Source organism: Neolamprologus brichardi, chromosome 18 (genome assembly GCF_056152115.1).
Source record: "Neolamprologus brichardi isolate AB-2024 chromosome 18, ASM5615211v1, whole genome shotgun sequence".
Taxonomy (NCBI): domain Eukaryota; kingdom Metazoa; phylum Chordata; class Actinopteri; order Cichliformes; family Cichlidae; genus Neolamprologus; species Neolamprologus brichardi.
Window position 1 is genome coordinate 32,413,406 of NC_142121.1, and position 16,994 is coordinate 32,430,399.

General features: G+C 41.5%; 1 protein-coding gene across 7 annotated transcripts in view; it reads left to right on the forward strand.

Moving 5' to 3' along the window:
• Nucleotides 1-16,994, forward strand: part of ctnnd2b (catenin (cadherin-associated protein), delta 2b) — a 202,160-nt gene that overhangs the window by 40,030 nt on the left and 145,136 nt on the right. For all 7 annotated transcript variants that reach the window (XM_006802752.2, XM_006802755.2, XM_006802756.2 and 4 more), the window contains one exon: nt 4,959-5,095. In XM_006802752.2, the coding sequence (XP_006802815.1) occupies nt 4,964-5,095 (132 nt within the window). In that variant the 5' untranslated portion in view covers nt 4,959-4,963. The remainder of the gene's footprint in view (nt 1-4,958; nt 5,096-16,994) is intronic.

Below are 16,994 nucleotides of genomic sequence, written 5' to 3' on the forward strand. Positions count from 1 at the left end.
ATCTGCTCAGAAGATTAAAAAACACGAAATGTGAATCACAACATTTTAGTTTTTGTATGTATTATTTTACACAGTTTAACCATATTATTATCACATTATAAAATATCTAAAACATTTACAGACAACAAAAGCAAAAGGAGAAAAGGAGACTCAGCGAGGCTGCGTCTTACTACTACTACTACTTCTACTGTACATCATTTTAAACTTTTTTGGGGTGGCTGTAGCTCAGGTGGTAGAGCAGGTCATCTACTGATCGGAAGGTTGGTGGTTCGATCCCTGGCTTCCCCAGTCTGCATGCCAAATATCCTTGGGCAAGATACTAACTCCAAATTGCTCTCCGATGCATCCATCGGAGTATGAATGTGTGTGTGAATGTTACCTTAGAAAGCACTTAGAAAAATGTGCTTGTGCGAATGGGTGTGAATGGGTGAATGTAAAAGTTGTGTACAGCGCTTTGAGTGCTCAGAAAGAGTAGAAAAGCGCTATATAAGAACCAGTCCATTTACCATTTAAACAGTTTTTTATTCAATGTAGACTGTACTTTTTTACTTTTTGTCATTTTTTTCCATACATCACAACATCCCAAGGACAGAACTCCCAAACACAAATGAAACAGCATATGTATGACCCTCCCACTAGGGTTAAATACCTGGGACTGTCCACCGTTTAGTCTCAGACATGAGGAAGCGTCTCCGATGAGAGGGGAAACTTAAGAAGTTGCTTTTCACACATCTACACAGCTGTATTATCTTCAGTTTTGCTTCCCCTGTCTCAACAGTCAGCTGTGCTAGCGGTTGTGTTGTCCTTGTTGTGTCAAAGGTCTGATTTTCCTGGTTTTTGTATTCATTTCATTTCATTTTCTTTATTGTTTTAAAACCACCTATTAGTTTATTACCTGTGTTCTGAGTCCTCTGAGTCCTGGGTACTACCTCTAAACATTTTTTCCTACCAACCAGAAGCTGTCAGGGCATCTCTAGTCTTGTGTGACTGTGCTAACAGACAGTCAAAGAAGAATATAAGAATACTAAGAATGCAGAGTGTCACTAAAAAATAAGCATAAACTTCTTGCTGTTACTTATATCAATTAGCAACACCACAAAATACAGTTGAGATGCCCAGTCCAGTGGCTTGTATTAGCTGAGGGGAAGCCTGTAAGAGAACTACAGATGTCTATGCTGTCTATGAAAGTGAGCACACTCATAACTTAAAGACATTAAAGTTTATGGGGGGTTTCCTTGAAATGCAGTCTTTCCTCCAACATGGTACGGTTGCCCTGAGAGGCCAAACGGACTTCAACTTAAGAAAACACCAGCAATAAGAAAAATGCTGCAAAAGCAGACAAAACACAACGGAAATAGGAAAAAACAAAACACAAATAGGAAAAACGAAAACAGAAATAGGAAAAAACAGATTTCCAAAGCACAAGGGAAGTGTTTCTGGGGAGACAATAACCCGACGGACCAGTTGCAGGAACCAAAATATGCTAGGTAAGCGTGTTGTAATCTCATGATTCATTTATTAATACTGATGACGGATTTTTAGGCTAATAGTTAGGCTAACACACTTACCTCTCATCTTTTCTTTCCTCGCAAAACCGATACATCCTCCATTTATTTTAAGTGTCTCCCAGCGCAATTCTTAGCATATTTTGGTTCCTGCAACTGGTCCGTCGGGTTATTGTCTCCCCAGAAACACTTCCCTTGTACTTTGGAAATCTGTTTTTTCCTATTTCTGTTTTCGTTTTTCCTATTTGTGGGGCCAGGGCCAGCGTAACATGGTGGCCACAGGGGCTGCTGTCTAGCAAATGTTACATGTTTCTTCTTGAAAGCTTAAAGATGGAAGCAAACATTCATCTGACTGAGAAGGCCTCAGTGACAGCTGCCATGAACCAGGACCCAACTCTGCTTACAGAAACAAAAACATAGAACACAGGAGTGAGATTTCCAGAGGGGATGAGACAAATCATGAAAAGTGGAGGGATGACACTCTGTTACGATGACTACTGAAAGAGCAAAGAGTGGTAAGAGAAGCAGAATAGGCAGGGTTGAGTTTCTTTTTAAATGGACAGTACAGCTCATGCTTTACAGTTGTGCCGGCAGACTCAGAGAGTACAGATTTCAGAAAATTGAGCTGACAGGAAGAATGTGAAGCATGTAACGGTGTCACAGAGCCAGATAAGCAGCATGTTTATGAGGTACAGTGCATCCTCGGAGAAGGTGAGGCTGAGAGAGCTCAGGTGCATTGTAGCATTGCAGGTTCAAATTTAACCCACAACCTTGTGGGTCATCCTCCTTCTGTCACCCTCCTCTGGGTGCTGCCTAATAAAGCAGAAATGTGCTGAAAAAGATGAGCACGCACTGAAACAGGTCAAGTGAAGAGAAGTGAGGGAGGAGAACACAATAGTGGGGAGGCATGAGGAGGAAAGAAGGAGCGAGAGAGATTACACGTAAGCAGCAAAGTGGGTGGAAGTGAAAGGTTTCGGTTTACAAACAGTGATTTGGGAAACGAAGAGCAAAGGAAACACTCCAAAATGGAAGACACGTAAAGCCAGGTCAGCCATATTAGCAACCTTCAGTGACCATAGATTGTTGCCTAGCAGCATGCAAGAATAGTTTTCTCCTCTTGTCATGTCTTTTCTTCATATCCCATCAACCTCCTCCTCTTTTCTCCTCACCTCGCCTCCATCTCTCTGCTGTCTTCTCTAGGCTGTCATCCTCACTCTCATTCATTTTTCCCTTCACCCCCCCTCCTCTCCGCTCACAGGCTCCACTTTTCTTACCTCGGCATTAGGCTTGTGCTGCCTCATGCCAGCAGCACAGTTTTACGTGTGTGCACGTGTGTGTGTGTGTGTGTGTGTGTCTGTATGTGTGCGCATTCCTCATTCCGATCCTTTCCCCAGTGTATAAATCTGGCTGATGCAGCCGTTACACCAGCTCTGTGCTGCATCAGGATTACATGGCACATGTGAAGCCCGTGTCCTCCTACGCTTGGTCAAATACAGGATGACACATGGCATCAAGCATGGAATTTGAGTGTGTTTGTGTGTGTGTGTGTGTGTGTGTGTGTGTGTGCCAGTCCCTCTGATGCTGGAACTCTGGAAGTTAGACTTGTGATACCAAAATAGCCGCCCAAATATGTGTTCAGACCTTATCTAAGAGGCAGTTACAAACTTTTTTAAATACCAGACGCAACTTTACAGCTACTGTTCATAGATGACTTACAAATGAATTATTAACCAGTTAGTAAAAGAGTTGTCTTTTTTTTCTTAACAGTAAAATAACTACAAATGGTTAAAATAAAGGATGAAAGTGAAGCTGCTAATTTACTGATAAGTCTACATTCCTGCTCTCAGCAAGGACCATGAGCTGTGTGTGGCATCGGAAAGAATATGTGGATACATGCAATGGAAATGAGCTTGCTCTGAAAGGTAGCTGGGCTCTCTTGTTCATACAGCAGAGGCTCAGAATGGTGCACATCCACATCAAAAGCAGTAGGTGAGGTGACTCAGGCATCTGACACCTCTTAGGTGAGGTGTTCTGGCCCTGGGGAAGACCGAAGACATGGAAAAAGCTCAGTGTAACCCCAAGAAAAGCTGGAGGAGCTGGTTAGGAAGAGGAAGGTGTTCTCACCTCTGCTTAGACTGTTGAACCTGCGACCCAGATAAGAGGCAGAACATGGATGGCTGCATATTATGAAGTGTTACCTGTGCAGATTAGCTCTAAAGTAGACATGTTATGTTCGATCTGCTTCAGTGTTGTTACTAAATCTATATCTTTTTATTTTGTCAGGAACAAAATATTGTAGCACTCTTAGCAACGCATTATAGCACAACCTGTGACTAGGGATAAAACTCCCATATAAATAAGTGGAAGTTTTATGCATTTTATTTGAAATTACAGTGTAAATATATACAATATAAATGGTAGGTATGGTAAAATAAAAAGGTAACAAATCAGGTTTTTAAAAGAAACAAAGAAATAATTATACCGTAAGTAAATTTGAGTACAGTGGTCCCTCGTTTATTGCGGGTGTTACGTTCTAAAAATAACCCGCAATAGGTGAAATCTGCGAAGTAGCCAACTTTATTTTTTATTATTATAGATGTTTTAAGGCTGTAAAACCCATCACTCCACACTTTATACACTTTTCTCAGACAGGCATGAACATTTTCACACTTTTCTCTCTTGTTTAAACACTCTCAAAGTTAAAACCTTCTTAGAAAAATAAGTCCAGTATTATAGAATGAAACCAAAGATCAAACCCTGTTTTCAGGTCCAGAACATGGAAATAGAGCAGCTGCGAGAGAATCAATGGTGCAGAAGTAGAGGAAGCAAGAAGAATTAGTTGAGTAAAGTTTGACTTACCTGACTGTTTTGTTTCGCTTAATGCATCTTATAGTCCTTTGACGTTGACACTGTTGTGTTTGCTGTCTTCTGCTACCGAAGATTTATGTAAATTTGACAAGCTGAACGCATTCTGTGCTGTACAGGAGACACAGCACGAGATTGATTGAAAATTGTCTACAACCAAGCAGGACGCTGAACACAATGCGCTGTAAACACACAATTTTTTAAAATGTGTGTCTACAAAATTTGATTCTCCATTATCTCTGTAGAGTATGCTCCCTCTTCTCGCTGGCCTACATTTGTTTTGCTCCCGTGCACCTGTCCTTGATGCGTCACTGCCCTTTTTTAAATGCATGCTACAATAAGCTCTAGCTACCTATGACTTGAATCTGAAAAAGTCAGAAAGAAAATGCAAATAAAGAGCGGAGCAGTAGACTTTTAGCAGGTTTTGTCAGTGACCAAATAGATTTTTTTCCAAATGGATTTGTTACACAGCTCCACATCCAACCTCCACTCATGTGTGCATGACGAGTGTAAAAATTATGTCCCACTCTAAATGTTGGGATGTGAGTGTCTAATAGTAAAAGACTTGCATGTTCCCTTGTTTTCCAGGAGGTATGCCAGTGCCTGAGGTGGCGTCTGACACTGCCAGCGCTGCTACCATGTTGAGCCCCGTCCTCAATGCCTCCAACGGAGACGGCTCCGAGTCTGAAACCACCTCCGCCATCCTTGCCTCAGTCAAGGAACAGGTTAGAAGTCCGTGTGTGTGCATGTGCGTGTGAGCGTTCTTGCGAGTTTGCGTGCGACGTAAATGGAGGGCTGTCACAATTAATGAAATATGATCACCAGAATGTAGTGAGGATAATTCCCCATCCTTTCGGGGCGAAACAAGCTGACGGTAAACAGTAAACACAAATGATGGAATGCCCATCTGAGCTAATGTGTCACAAATATGTCACCACATTTTGATCTGTTAGGAGAGAGCCTTGGGCTACAGATGCTCAGTATTATTTTTGAAAATACCCTAATGCAGTAGGACGCATCATTCGCCCACATTTTGTCAAAGTCTGAGCAGCTTTGTTGGAAATTCTATGTGTGACTAAGCATCCAGCAGATTTTTTTACAGTACAATCAAGATTGAGCAACACACCTGGACTGTGTTTTGTGTTGGTTTTGCATTAATGAAGGCTAAAGACTTTAACGATTTTTTATTTAAAATCCCTTTTTTGAATACACTTAACTCAGGTATGCTAATTTTAAATTGTACTGATTTAGTTGTATATATAACAGTAAGTCGTGTAATGTTGTGTTATAATTATCAGGCTTTTAATACATGAGCTTGTGGTAAAAAAAAAAAATAATGCAAAAGACAATGAATTTGAATAAAACACATGGAAATAGAAAAAATAAAACCAGAGTTGCATAAGCTACAATGAAAGTGGACCAAGATATTCACAAAACAATTTTTTTAGGGCGACATTAACATGATAGAACAGATGCAGAAGTGACAGATGTTATTTGCCATTTACTGGTAGCTACTGCGTTATTGTCTCTCCAAAAACACTTCCTTTGTGGCTTGTGAGTTTTGTTTTGTTTTTGTTGGGGTTTTTGTGAAATTTTGCAGTCTTTTTCTATTTACTGCCCTTTTTTTTAAAACTTGCAGTGCATTTGACCTTTCAGGGCCACTGTATGTAATCAACCAACCCATAACCAAAGATAAATGTGATACCACCTTAATAAGCAGGTTTCAAAGAACTGGTCAGACCCATGAATATCTATATCATAATTTTGACTAAGGTAAGAAATTAAATGTCTTGAGGGAAGCACGGTGCCACAAAGTTCTACACATAGAGGCTTTGTTTGGATTTATTGTTTCCCCAACTGTTGAAAAGGCCAATAGCACTGGATTTATTTGGAATCGTGCAACAAAAGCTGGGTAAATACTACACTAAACAAAGTTAATTCTTCAGCTCTAATCTGCTTTGAACTGTCAAAACAAACACTGGTGCATTTCAGATTCGATGCTCATTATTGCAGCTTATAGTACATTATGTTACATACAGCATATGCATCAACACAGGAGTGTTGGGATCCTAAAGAATGAGACAAGGAACAGAAGAGTTGAAGGAAAAAAACCCTTTCTATTAGTTATTATGCTCATGATGGCAAGTTCATACAACAAGCTGTATAAAGCAGTAGAGTGCTAAGTAGAAAAGCACTATATGACTCAGCCCATTTACACGTTTGAATTCATGTTGGGATATTTCTAATCCATGCAGGGTCAAAATTATGTATACAGCCTCAAATATAGACATACATTCATTTAAATATTTTAATAAGTGGCGCTGTTCTCCAATGTCTTTTAACTTGACAAGGCCAAGACCTATTAACTTCTCGTTAGTGATCATGATTAACTACAACTGTTAATTTTTCTTTGCCGATTAACAAATAGTCAGAACAATGGAAAAGTTCAGGGGACTCAGTGATGATCTAAGAAGAAGAACTGAAGATTTACACAAGTTCACACAAGTTTACACAAATCGATGCTTAAAAGATAAAAAGAAAGCAGGCTAACATTAAGCTTCTGCAATGGTCTTCCCAAAGCCCCGAACTCAACTCTACTGAAAGTTTGTGGATTCTGCTTAAAATGTGGGTCTGTACCAGGAAACCAACCAATTCAAATGGACTGTACCAATTCTGAAGAAGGGTCGTCAACTATCCAGTCAAAATTATGTTATGTAATTAGATGACTACCAAAGGGTCTAGTCACGGTGCAACGTTTTAGGGTACATTTAACCAAATATTATTTGGGTTGTATGTATATATTCTTTGTACAGCAGCAGCAACCAACCCCTGGGCCACATACCGGTCCGTGAGTTGCTCGGCACCGGTATAGCTGGACTGGCCATTTGCCCGGTGGGCTGATGGTGAGTTTTCAATTTTATGGGCCGATGTTTTTTTGTAACGGTATAAACAATGAAAGGTGGGGTTTGGCTAATGTGTCATGATCAACTCTGGGCTTGACCAATTACGGCCGTGGAGGTTGGATGCAGACCCCGCCCACTTGCTTGGGCAACGGCTCTGAAAGCAATCTTATCACAGACAAACAGAAGAAAATGGTATTGAGATGAAAAGGAACACGATTTGTCCCGTACTTCAGCTAGAATGAAAAAAAGACACAAAGCTGGAGCTATTCTGTGTCTTTACGCTGTCAGCTGCCTCTTCTTCTCTCATTCCCTCCCCCTCCCTCTCTTGTTGCTACTTCAATCATGAAACTGATCAATGATCGGCTGATCGGCTTTTCTCTTTTGTTTATCGTTCACTTTGCGCCAGAAAGACGAAACCAGCTGATGTTGCGCTAAAAAACAGCAGCACGTTTAAGCTTGATCAGCTGTTGTTAGAATTTATTTAAATGGTAAATGGCCTGCATTTGTATAGCGCTTTACTTAGTCCCTAAGGACCACAAAGTGCTTTACACTACATTCAGTCATTCACCCATTCACACACACATTCACACACTGGCAATGGGAAGCTACAAGCTTAATATTAATTTCTAGTATCAGCTGATGTTTGTTGGAGCCACAGCTGTAAAGCTGCTGGTCATGATGTCGGTTTGGATATGTGGTGAGAGGGAAACATGAAGATGAAACCAGGAGATGTCCTTACTGAATCATCAGAGCTGAACAGGTGATGGAGAAACCGGTTCACCTTTTAGGTGACATGAATGAGTTGAAGGGAAGTTATAAACTGTTTCTGAGAGACAAATAACACCAGGATCCTTTTCTAAGTAGCTGACAGCTGGTAATTGTGCAGGGGCGGGTCTAGTAAAGTTATGCCAGGGGGCCAGGTAGGGCATTAACAGGGAAAGGGGGGCAAAGAAATACTTTTCTTTCTTATTCTCATTTAAAATGTCTAGCTTTTAATAAATAATTATCTGAATCTTACAACCAAAGTGGTCATCAGATGTAAAATGTATAGAAATCATAGATAAATACCAACAAGATAGTGTACATCACTGTCACAACAGCGTTTGTTTTTATTTAAAGGCTTTATGGCTTTTCCTATAATACCTGGTGGGCCGGTCTCTGGTTATAATACCTGGGCTGATTTTTTTTTTGTCCCAGTCCAGTCCTGGGTACCGGGCCGCAAGAGTTGAGGCTCGGCTGTGAAATTCATGGTTTTCAGGTTTTTTATCGGTTTTTAGCGTTATTTTTTTAATTGTTTTTATCGTTAACTTTGTTTCCCTGGGTATTTTCCCATGTGTTATGAATAAATCTTCTTTTTTGAAAAGAGGAAATATGAAGAAGCCAAAGATAGCTGTTAAAAATGCTGAAAGCAGGCAAAGATAATGGATTGTTCATGTTTTTCACTCGGTGATTTCTGTGAGTTACTACAACGTCCCGAGATCTATTCCTGATCTAAGTAGGTCACGTAGACTCGGACGGTCACACACACGTAGGTCGTGTACACACACCTACACACAAACTTCATCTAGGGCATGGTAATGGCCTTCTGATGAGAAGGTGTGAAAGAAAAAGGCAGAAGAGGAGGATGTGTCAGCTGTCCGAAGAAGGTGAAGACAAACAAATAGTTGCTCACTCACTCCTCTTCATCCGACTGCACCACGGTGAAGGTTTGTTATTCCTTAAGCCAGTCATTTGTCACTTCCTTTCAAACTTGTTTTTGCATTGTGCCATTTTTCACTACGTTTGGGCCAATGCCAGTGTTTGTTACCAGGCACTAAAAAACCCACGTATTTTTTGAAACAGTGTGGGTGCCCAAACTTCCTGTTTGGTTTATAAAGACAGGGTCAGGCATGAGAAAAAGCTTCACCCACACTCTCACACACGGACATGCAGTCTGCAAAAAAAAAAAAAACAACCCACAAACACATGCGTTTACACACTGCCAATCAAACTCTTTTGCCTCTGCTGACTCACACCAGGAGATCCCTGCTGCTGTTTTTCCTTCGTTTCCTTCTCCCCGCGTGAGATTGATTAGCCATTCGACGTTGTATTTATCACATCTGTCAGCTTTTGTCCTTGTATCGTTCATCATCTCTTTGCTGTCACCACATCTGCTACTGGGGAAAGCACAGTGTGAAGTCTGAAAGAGTTTGATTCTACTGTGAGACATGGCCTATTTGAGAAAGCTGACATATTGTCTTATTGAATGACAGATCAAGTGAAAGTAGCTCAGGGTATTGATTAGCTGTCTTTTGCTTACAGCTTGGTAGCATCTGACAATCCAGTCGGTTCTGAAATATCAAGTTGTGAATGTGCATTCAGCAGTCATGGATCCACAACAGCAAGAAGGCCACACAAGGTTTTGTGCCAGTGTGCAGTGTGTAGCAGTGCTAGCTTATAAACTTAGCACTCTACTATGGGAAGCGTAATATTTTTTCTACTGATAGCATTTTTTAACAAGGGATTGATTGATTGGATTGATTTACACTATGCTCTCTTTAAAGGCACAAGACCTATTCAATATGCTGGTCTAGAATGTCCTCGTAACTACTTGGCTCTGAAAATACATATAGTTTCATTCATACATACATAAGAGTTACCAACTTATAGAGTGTGGCCATGGGTTTGGCCATCACAGGTGTCATGACTTACAGTATATCGGGATTCTAATATGTCAACAAAATCAAACAACGTCAAGCGTAAAGGCCTTAATTCCCTCGAAAGTTCTGAAAAAACTATACAAAATTCAGACATTTTCAGATCCAAATCAAAAGTTTTGTTTTTGCAGAAAAATTGTCCTCAAATAACACATTGTGACAAAGATAAAATCGACATAACCCAGACTCAAAAGGAACAAAAGTCACTATGAGATTATTAAATCAAAGCAAGAATCCAAAACTTCAATCACTGGAGTAAATTGAACCCAGACAGGCCCCCAAGTTCAAATATATTCACAACAAATCCTAAAACAAAAAAGACAAATCCTGGGACCAAATCCAGAACAAGTCAGTGTTCATATATACTGTATGGTACACAGTTTTTTGCTGTTAATGCCAGAGGAGGTTACTGAGTCAGCAGAGTGACTTTTTACACACTATGATACTCGGCACTCAGCGATGCTGCGCTGTAGCTTATGTACTGTGCTAGTTTGTGGCTGTGATTCTTAAACACTTCCTCTTTGCAGTAAAACCTCTCGGAGTGGATCAAGGAATATCCAGGAGGGAAGAAATTTCACAATCTGACTTGTTATATCAGTTGCATCATATCCAAGTGGCAACAGTGCTAACCGCCATTATATTATACAATATTTTTTAAAATTTGAATGAGATTATACTTAATTTTGACATTTTAAACACACAATTTCAGAAAACTTTGAAATTTAAAAATGTTACTGTGTGACATCAGCTGTAAAAATAGACACGTAAACATGTAAAAGTGTCCAGTTTACATGTTTCTTGTCTTTCTTATGAGCAAAATAATAATGTTTAAAGTCATGCAAAAAAGAAAGGATTCAAAATATGAGATTGTTATACACAAATGATTGTGCTTTGGATAAAAAAAAAAAGTACTATGATGGTTAATGTAAATGTGCTATGTTTTCATTCCTTTAGCAGTCCTCAGGGACAGCCCACATCACATCAGATGCTTTGCAGCTGGCCGCATGTCATCATAGTAAATACCCACTGAATCAGGGTGTTGTTAGAATGCCAAATTTTTATCGCCCTGTGATCATTCGCATTAGGTGAGCGAGATCTCTAATGCATTTGCCTTGACAAATCCAAGATGGCAGTCTCACTGAGCTGACACACAATTACATTCACGTATGAAAACACAATGAAGCTAACAGCTTATCTTGTTAGAGACCACGACTGCATGCTTTTGCTCTGTTTAGTCCTAAACTGGAGTACATTACAGCTATAACCTTTGTTTCCATTACGGTGGCAACATGACCTCCTGCTGTGTTTTTACAAGCCGCTACATCGCTGCAGCAGAGTTCACATGTTGTTGCACTTCCCGCCTATTCAGAGAAGAAAACATGACAATGCGTTCAAGGATACAAAAACAGAAGCAGTGAAAAGAAGCAGAAATGTAGCCAGATTTTCCTCACCTGGCTACATTTCTGCTTCATTTCTAGGGGATACAAAAATAAATGAAAAGAAAATGCATCACCCTGGCATTATAACTGTTATCCAACTCGATATTTTCTTTCTTTTAGGCAAATTGTGGTGTTTCTGCATCTTCTCAGTCACTGGATAATTAATGTGTATCATGGTGCTCAGTGGAATTATTCTCTCTAATTGGCAGCGCAGCAGAAAACAGATTTTCTCAGGTCTGACCTACAACTCGTATGAATCCAAATTAAAAACAGTTTAAGCTGCAGGTAATTAAAGGTATACCGTTATTTTCTCCGTATGGCTAATTAAACCCGGTCCATTTCCCTCTCTTCACACACAAGCATGTCCTTATGACAAATATTGAAATATTACCCCGGTTGTACTTTTACTTGATCATGTTGCTTCTGCGTTTGGCAAAATCCACTTTTAACATGCTCAGTTTCAAACTCTCACTCCACTTCTGATTGATATAATGTCACGAGAAAAAACCCCCCTGAGGATTAATAGCTTTTTGAAAACAATCGGCCCTACAGTGTGTTAATTCTGCCGGTTCTGTTATCGGTGTTTTTGCATAGCAGCCTTGTGATAATAATGGGCCTGTCCTCCCCCTCCCTGTCCCACTGCTGCTCTTTTCATTTGTTTATTAAGGATTAATTAAGCTTTGTTTAGCACCGGCTAACTCATTAAGTTACCAAATATAGTTCTCTTCAAAGTTCGCAGCAGAGTTAGATATTCATAAGAAGCGGTTTCAAAGTGGATCAAATATTTATTTTATTTTACTTCTTATGTAAGGAGGCACGGAGAAAAAGGGAAAGCAGAATATTTAAGGGCTGAGGAAGGAGGAGAGGAATTTGTATGTGCTCCCACTACCACTACCGTCACCACCACCTGGGCAAAGTGTTGGCACATGAGAAAGTCTTCTATCTAGTCCTATTTCCAGCTGAAGGAAGACGCCAGGCCACAGCATCATAGTATAAATAGGAGCAGTCTCGCTTCTGCTGTGCAGTGCAGTTACCTTGTATATGTGCATCCATACTGAATAAACTTCCTGCAAAATATCGCCCCCTGCAGCCTATGGTGGACCAAGTTGAGCTTTCTGGTGATTCTATTGGAAAATTTACCATCAGTTTTAACATCAGCTGCTTCATTTTTGATAAGAAGAATTCTTCAAGATTTTTCCATCAGCACCTAGACAGCTTATTAAATAGATTACAAACACCCAGCTTTAATCCAGTTCGGAGATTTTTTTTTCTTTTTCACATACTTTGGTTGTAATAAGTGGACATTTGAGGTATTGTTGCATTTTTTTCACCTCGAAGCAGTCTGAACATTCTCCTCCGACCTCTGGCATCAACAAGGTGATTTCACCAGGCGAACAGCCGCTGGATATTTTCTGGTTTTCAGACATTTCTCTGTAAACTGTCAGCAGTTTCTGAAATTCTCAGATCAGCCTGTATGGCACAAAATCTCCAAAATCATCTCTCTTCCCCGTTCTGGTCCTCAGTTTGAACGTTATGAGGTCATCTTGACCATGTCTACATGTCTAAACGCACTGAAATCCTGCCATGTCTGTGTTACCGAGCAGTTGAACAGGTACATCCACACAATAGAGTTCTGGTTTTGACTCAGAGCTCAGATTTCTGTGACCCAGTGAACCTGTGCATTGTTTTCCTCTCCTCTGGTTCTGCCCACTCCACCTCAGCCCCAAACTCAGTGGATTAAAATTCCTAACAGTAAAAGTATTAATCCACTTGACTTAAGAGTCAAGAAGCAGTTCAGTTCTTGTTAAAGGTACAGACCACATGTAACGTGCTGTTAGGCCGATTAGCAGAGTTCCTTGAAAGGGAAGAAAACGGAGGAAACAATGAGGACATCCAATTCAAGTTAACCAAGTTAACTAACAAAGTAATTCAATGATTTTCTTTTTTTTTGGCTGTGGAATTAACACACAGTTAATAGCAGTGTAAGTAAGATGTTTACCATGATGAGCAAACATGTGCAGCTAACATAGACACGCAAATAAGCCCACTGCAATTCTTTTTACTTACACATTTCATACAAAGAGTTTAGCTTGAGAGCATCACTCTTACTCCAGCTCTATGTACCTTGCTTTAGTTCATAGAGCTTGCTGTGTGTGCTCACAGTTGCATAATCGCTGTCTGCAAGAGGAATTTAGTGAGCCGTTAATTTGTGGGCATTTGAAGGCATATAAAGTATTTTTGCACGTATGCGCGCTTTTCGCCTGTGGCTGTTAGCTGTCTCTGGCTTAAAGTAGAAAACGATGAGAACAGAGGCAGAGTGGTGCATTATGGGTAGACAGGAATGGCCAAGGGGCTTTTGCATTTGGCAGCCCATGTCTTTGCCAACTTTCTCACCGCTACCTGCCACAGAAAGAGAAAGTTTGTGACAAGGGATTGATAGGCTTGGGTTTTGTGTGTGCGCGCACACAGTCCGGCACTTTAGACGTGACTTGTGGTGTGCTGTATTATGCAGAAGGAAGGCCAGATGGTTGAAACTGCAAAGTAAAAGATACCACACTTGATATTTGATGAGCATAAGTCTAGCTGTAGATGCTGATTACATGCAGCAGTGTAACATGTGCTGGGATTTAGCTCATGCATTAAAGAGCACAGAGCATTTCTCTCCACATTGCATGATCATTTTGATTTAATGTTCTCTACTGTAGACAGTGGGGGAATAGTTATTTGATCCCCGGCTGAATTTTGCTCACTTAGAAAGAAATGAAGAGTCTCTAATTTTAATGGTAGTTTAATTTTAATAGAGGGAAACATAATATCAACCAAAAATCCAGAAAAAAAAACACATTATGTAAAAGTTCTACATTGATATGTACATCATTGGATGAACTGAATTATTGAGTCATTTTGTTTTTCCTAAATGTTGCAAATATAGTTGTCATTTTCTCAGATAAGGGATATCTGCAATTGATTGTAATCTGTGTGCCACATGGGATCACGGACAGTTTTGAGGAGCCAGAATTCTGGCTGATTTATACACGGTCAAATACTTATTTCACTCAATGATATGCAAATTAATTTTTATGTAATGTTTGGTTGATTCTGTCTCTATTAAAATGAAGCTACCATTAAAAAATAACAGACTGCTCATTTCTAAAATTACAAATACAGCATGGGATCAAATAATTATCTCCCCCCACTGAACATATAATCTTTCCAGTTAAGCAGAATGTTTCTCCTGCCATAGAGTGCACTCTGAAAATTACTACCTAGAAAAATGCACGTGGAGTAAATTTTTCTAGGTTTGTCTGTGAAGGTTCTCAGTCATGCAGGTCATCGTAGTCTAAGGAGCTTGGAAAGAAAAGTGTCTGGACTTGAAGATGTTTCACCTCTCATCCGAGAAACTTCTTCTTCATGTTGGTTTTATACATATATACACACATATACACATACAAAAAACACCCAGCACGCCCCTTGCGGGCGGTTTTATCCTTCAAGCTCGGGTCCTCTACCAGAGGCCTGGGAGCTTGAGGGTCCTGCGCAGTATCTTAGCTGTTCCCAGGACTGCGCTCTTCTGGACAGAGATCTCCGATGTTATTCCCGGGATCTGCTGGAGCCACTCGCCTAGCTTGGGAGTCACCGCACCTAGTGCTCCGATTACCACGGGGACCACCGTTACCTTCACCCTCCACATCCTCTCGAGCTCTTCTCTGAGCCCTTGGTATTTCTCCAGCTTCTCGTGTTCCTTCTTCCTGATATTGCTGTCATTTGGAACCACTACATCGATCACTACGGCCGTCTTCTTCTGTTTGTCTACCACCACTATGTCCGGTTGGTTAGCCACCACCATTTTGTCCGTCTGTATCTGGAAGTCCCACAGGATCTTAGCTCGGTCATTCTCCACCACGCTTGGGGGCATTTCCCATTTTGACCTCGGGACTTCCAGGTTATACTCGGCACAGATGTTCCTGTACACTATGCCGGCCACTTGGTTATGGCGTTCCATGTATGCCTTGCCTGCTAGCATCTTGCACCCTGCTGTTATGTGCTGGATTGTCTCTGGGGCATCTTTACACAGCCTGTACCTGGGGTCTTGCCTGGTGTGATAGACCCCAGCCTCTATGGATCTTGTACTCAGAGCTTGTTCTTGTGCTGCCATGATTAGTGCCTCTGTGCTATCTTTCAGTCCAGCTTTGTCCAGCCACTGGTAGGATTTCTGGATATCTGCCACCTCCTCTATCTGCCGGTGGTACATACCGTGCAGGGGCCTGTCCTTCCATGCTGGTTCCTCGTCTCCCTCCTCTTTCTTGGGTTTCTGCTGCCTGAGGTATTCACTGAGCACGCTGTCAGTTGGGGCCATCTTCGTGATGTATTCTTGGATGTTCGTTGTCTCATCCTGGACTGTGGTGCTGACACTCACCATTCCCCGACCCCCTTCCTTCCGCTTAGCATACAGCCTCAGGGTGCTGGACTTGGGGTGAAACCCTCCATGCATGGTAAGGAGCTTTCTTGTCTTTATGTCAGTGGCTTCTATCTCCTCCTTTGGCCAGCCTATTACCCCAGCAGGGTACCTGATCACGGGCAGGGCGTACGTGTTGATGGCCCGGATCTTGTTCTTACCGTTCAACTGACTCCTCAGGACTTGCCTGACCCTCTGCAGGTACTTGGTGGTTGCAGCTTTTCTAGCGGCCTCTTCATGGTTCCCATTTGCCTGCGGGATCCCCAGGTACTTGTAACTGTCCTCTATGTCTGCAATGTTGCCTTCTGGTAGTTCAATCCCCTCAGTTCTGACTACCTTCCCTCTCTTTGTTACTATCCGACTACACTTCTCCAGCCCAAACGACATTCCAATGTCATTGCTGTATAGCCTGGTAGTGTGGATCAGTGAATCGATGTCTCGTTCACTCTTGGCATACAGCTTGATGTCATCCATGTACAGGAGGTGGCTGACAACTGTTCCGTTCCGTAGTCGGTATCCATAGCCAGTATCCATAGCCAGTATCCGTAGCCAGTCTTGTTAATGATCTCACTGAGGGGGTTCAGGCCTATGCAGAACAGCAGTGGGGACAGAGCATCTCCTTGGTAGATCCCGCACTTGATGGTGACTTGTGCTATGGGCTTGGAGTTGGCCTGTAGTGTTGTACGCCACATCCCCATTGAGTTCCTCATGAAGGCTCTTAGATGATGCCTAGAATCTTGTACAATTCTAGGCATTTCAGTATCCAGCTGTGGGGCATTGAGTCATAGGCCTTCTTGTAATCAATCCAGGCAGTGCACAGGTTGGTCAGTCTGGTCTTGCAGTCTCGGCTGACTGTTCTGTCTACCAGTAGCTGGTGTTTTGCGCCTCTGGTATTCTTGCCAATTCCTTTCTGTGTCCTGCTCATGTATTGACCCATGTGCCTGTTCATCTTAGCCGATATGATGCCTGACAGGAGCTTCCATGTAGTACTGAGGCAGGTTATTGGTCGGTAGTTGGAGGGGACCGGTCCCTTCTTGGGGTCCTTGGGGATCAGGACCGTCCGACCTTCGGTTAGCCATTCCGGGTGTCCCTCATTAACTAGCAGCTGGTTCATTTGTGCTGCCAGACGC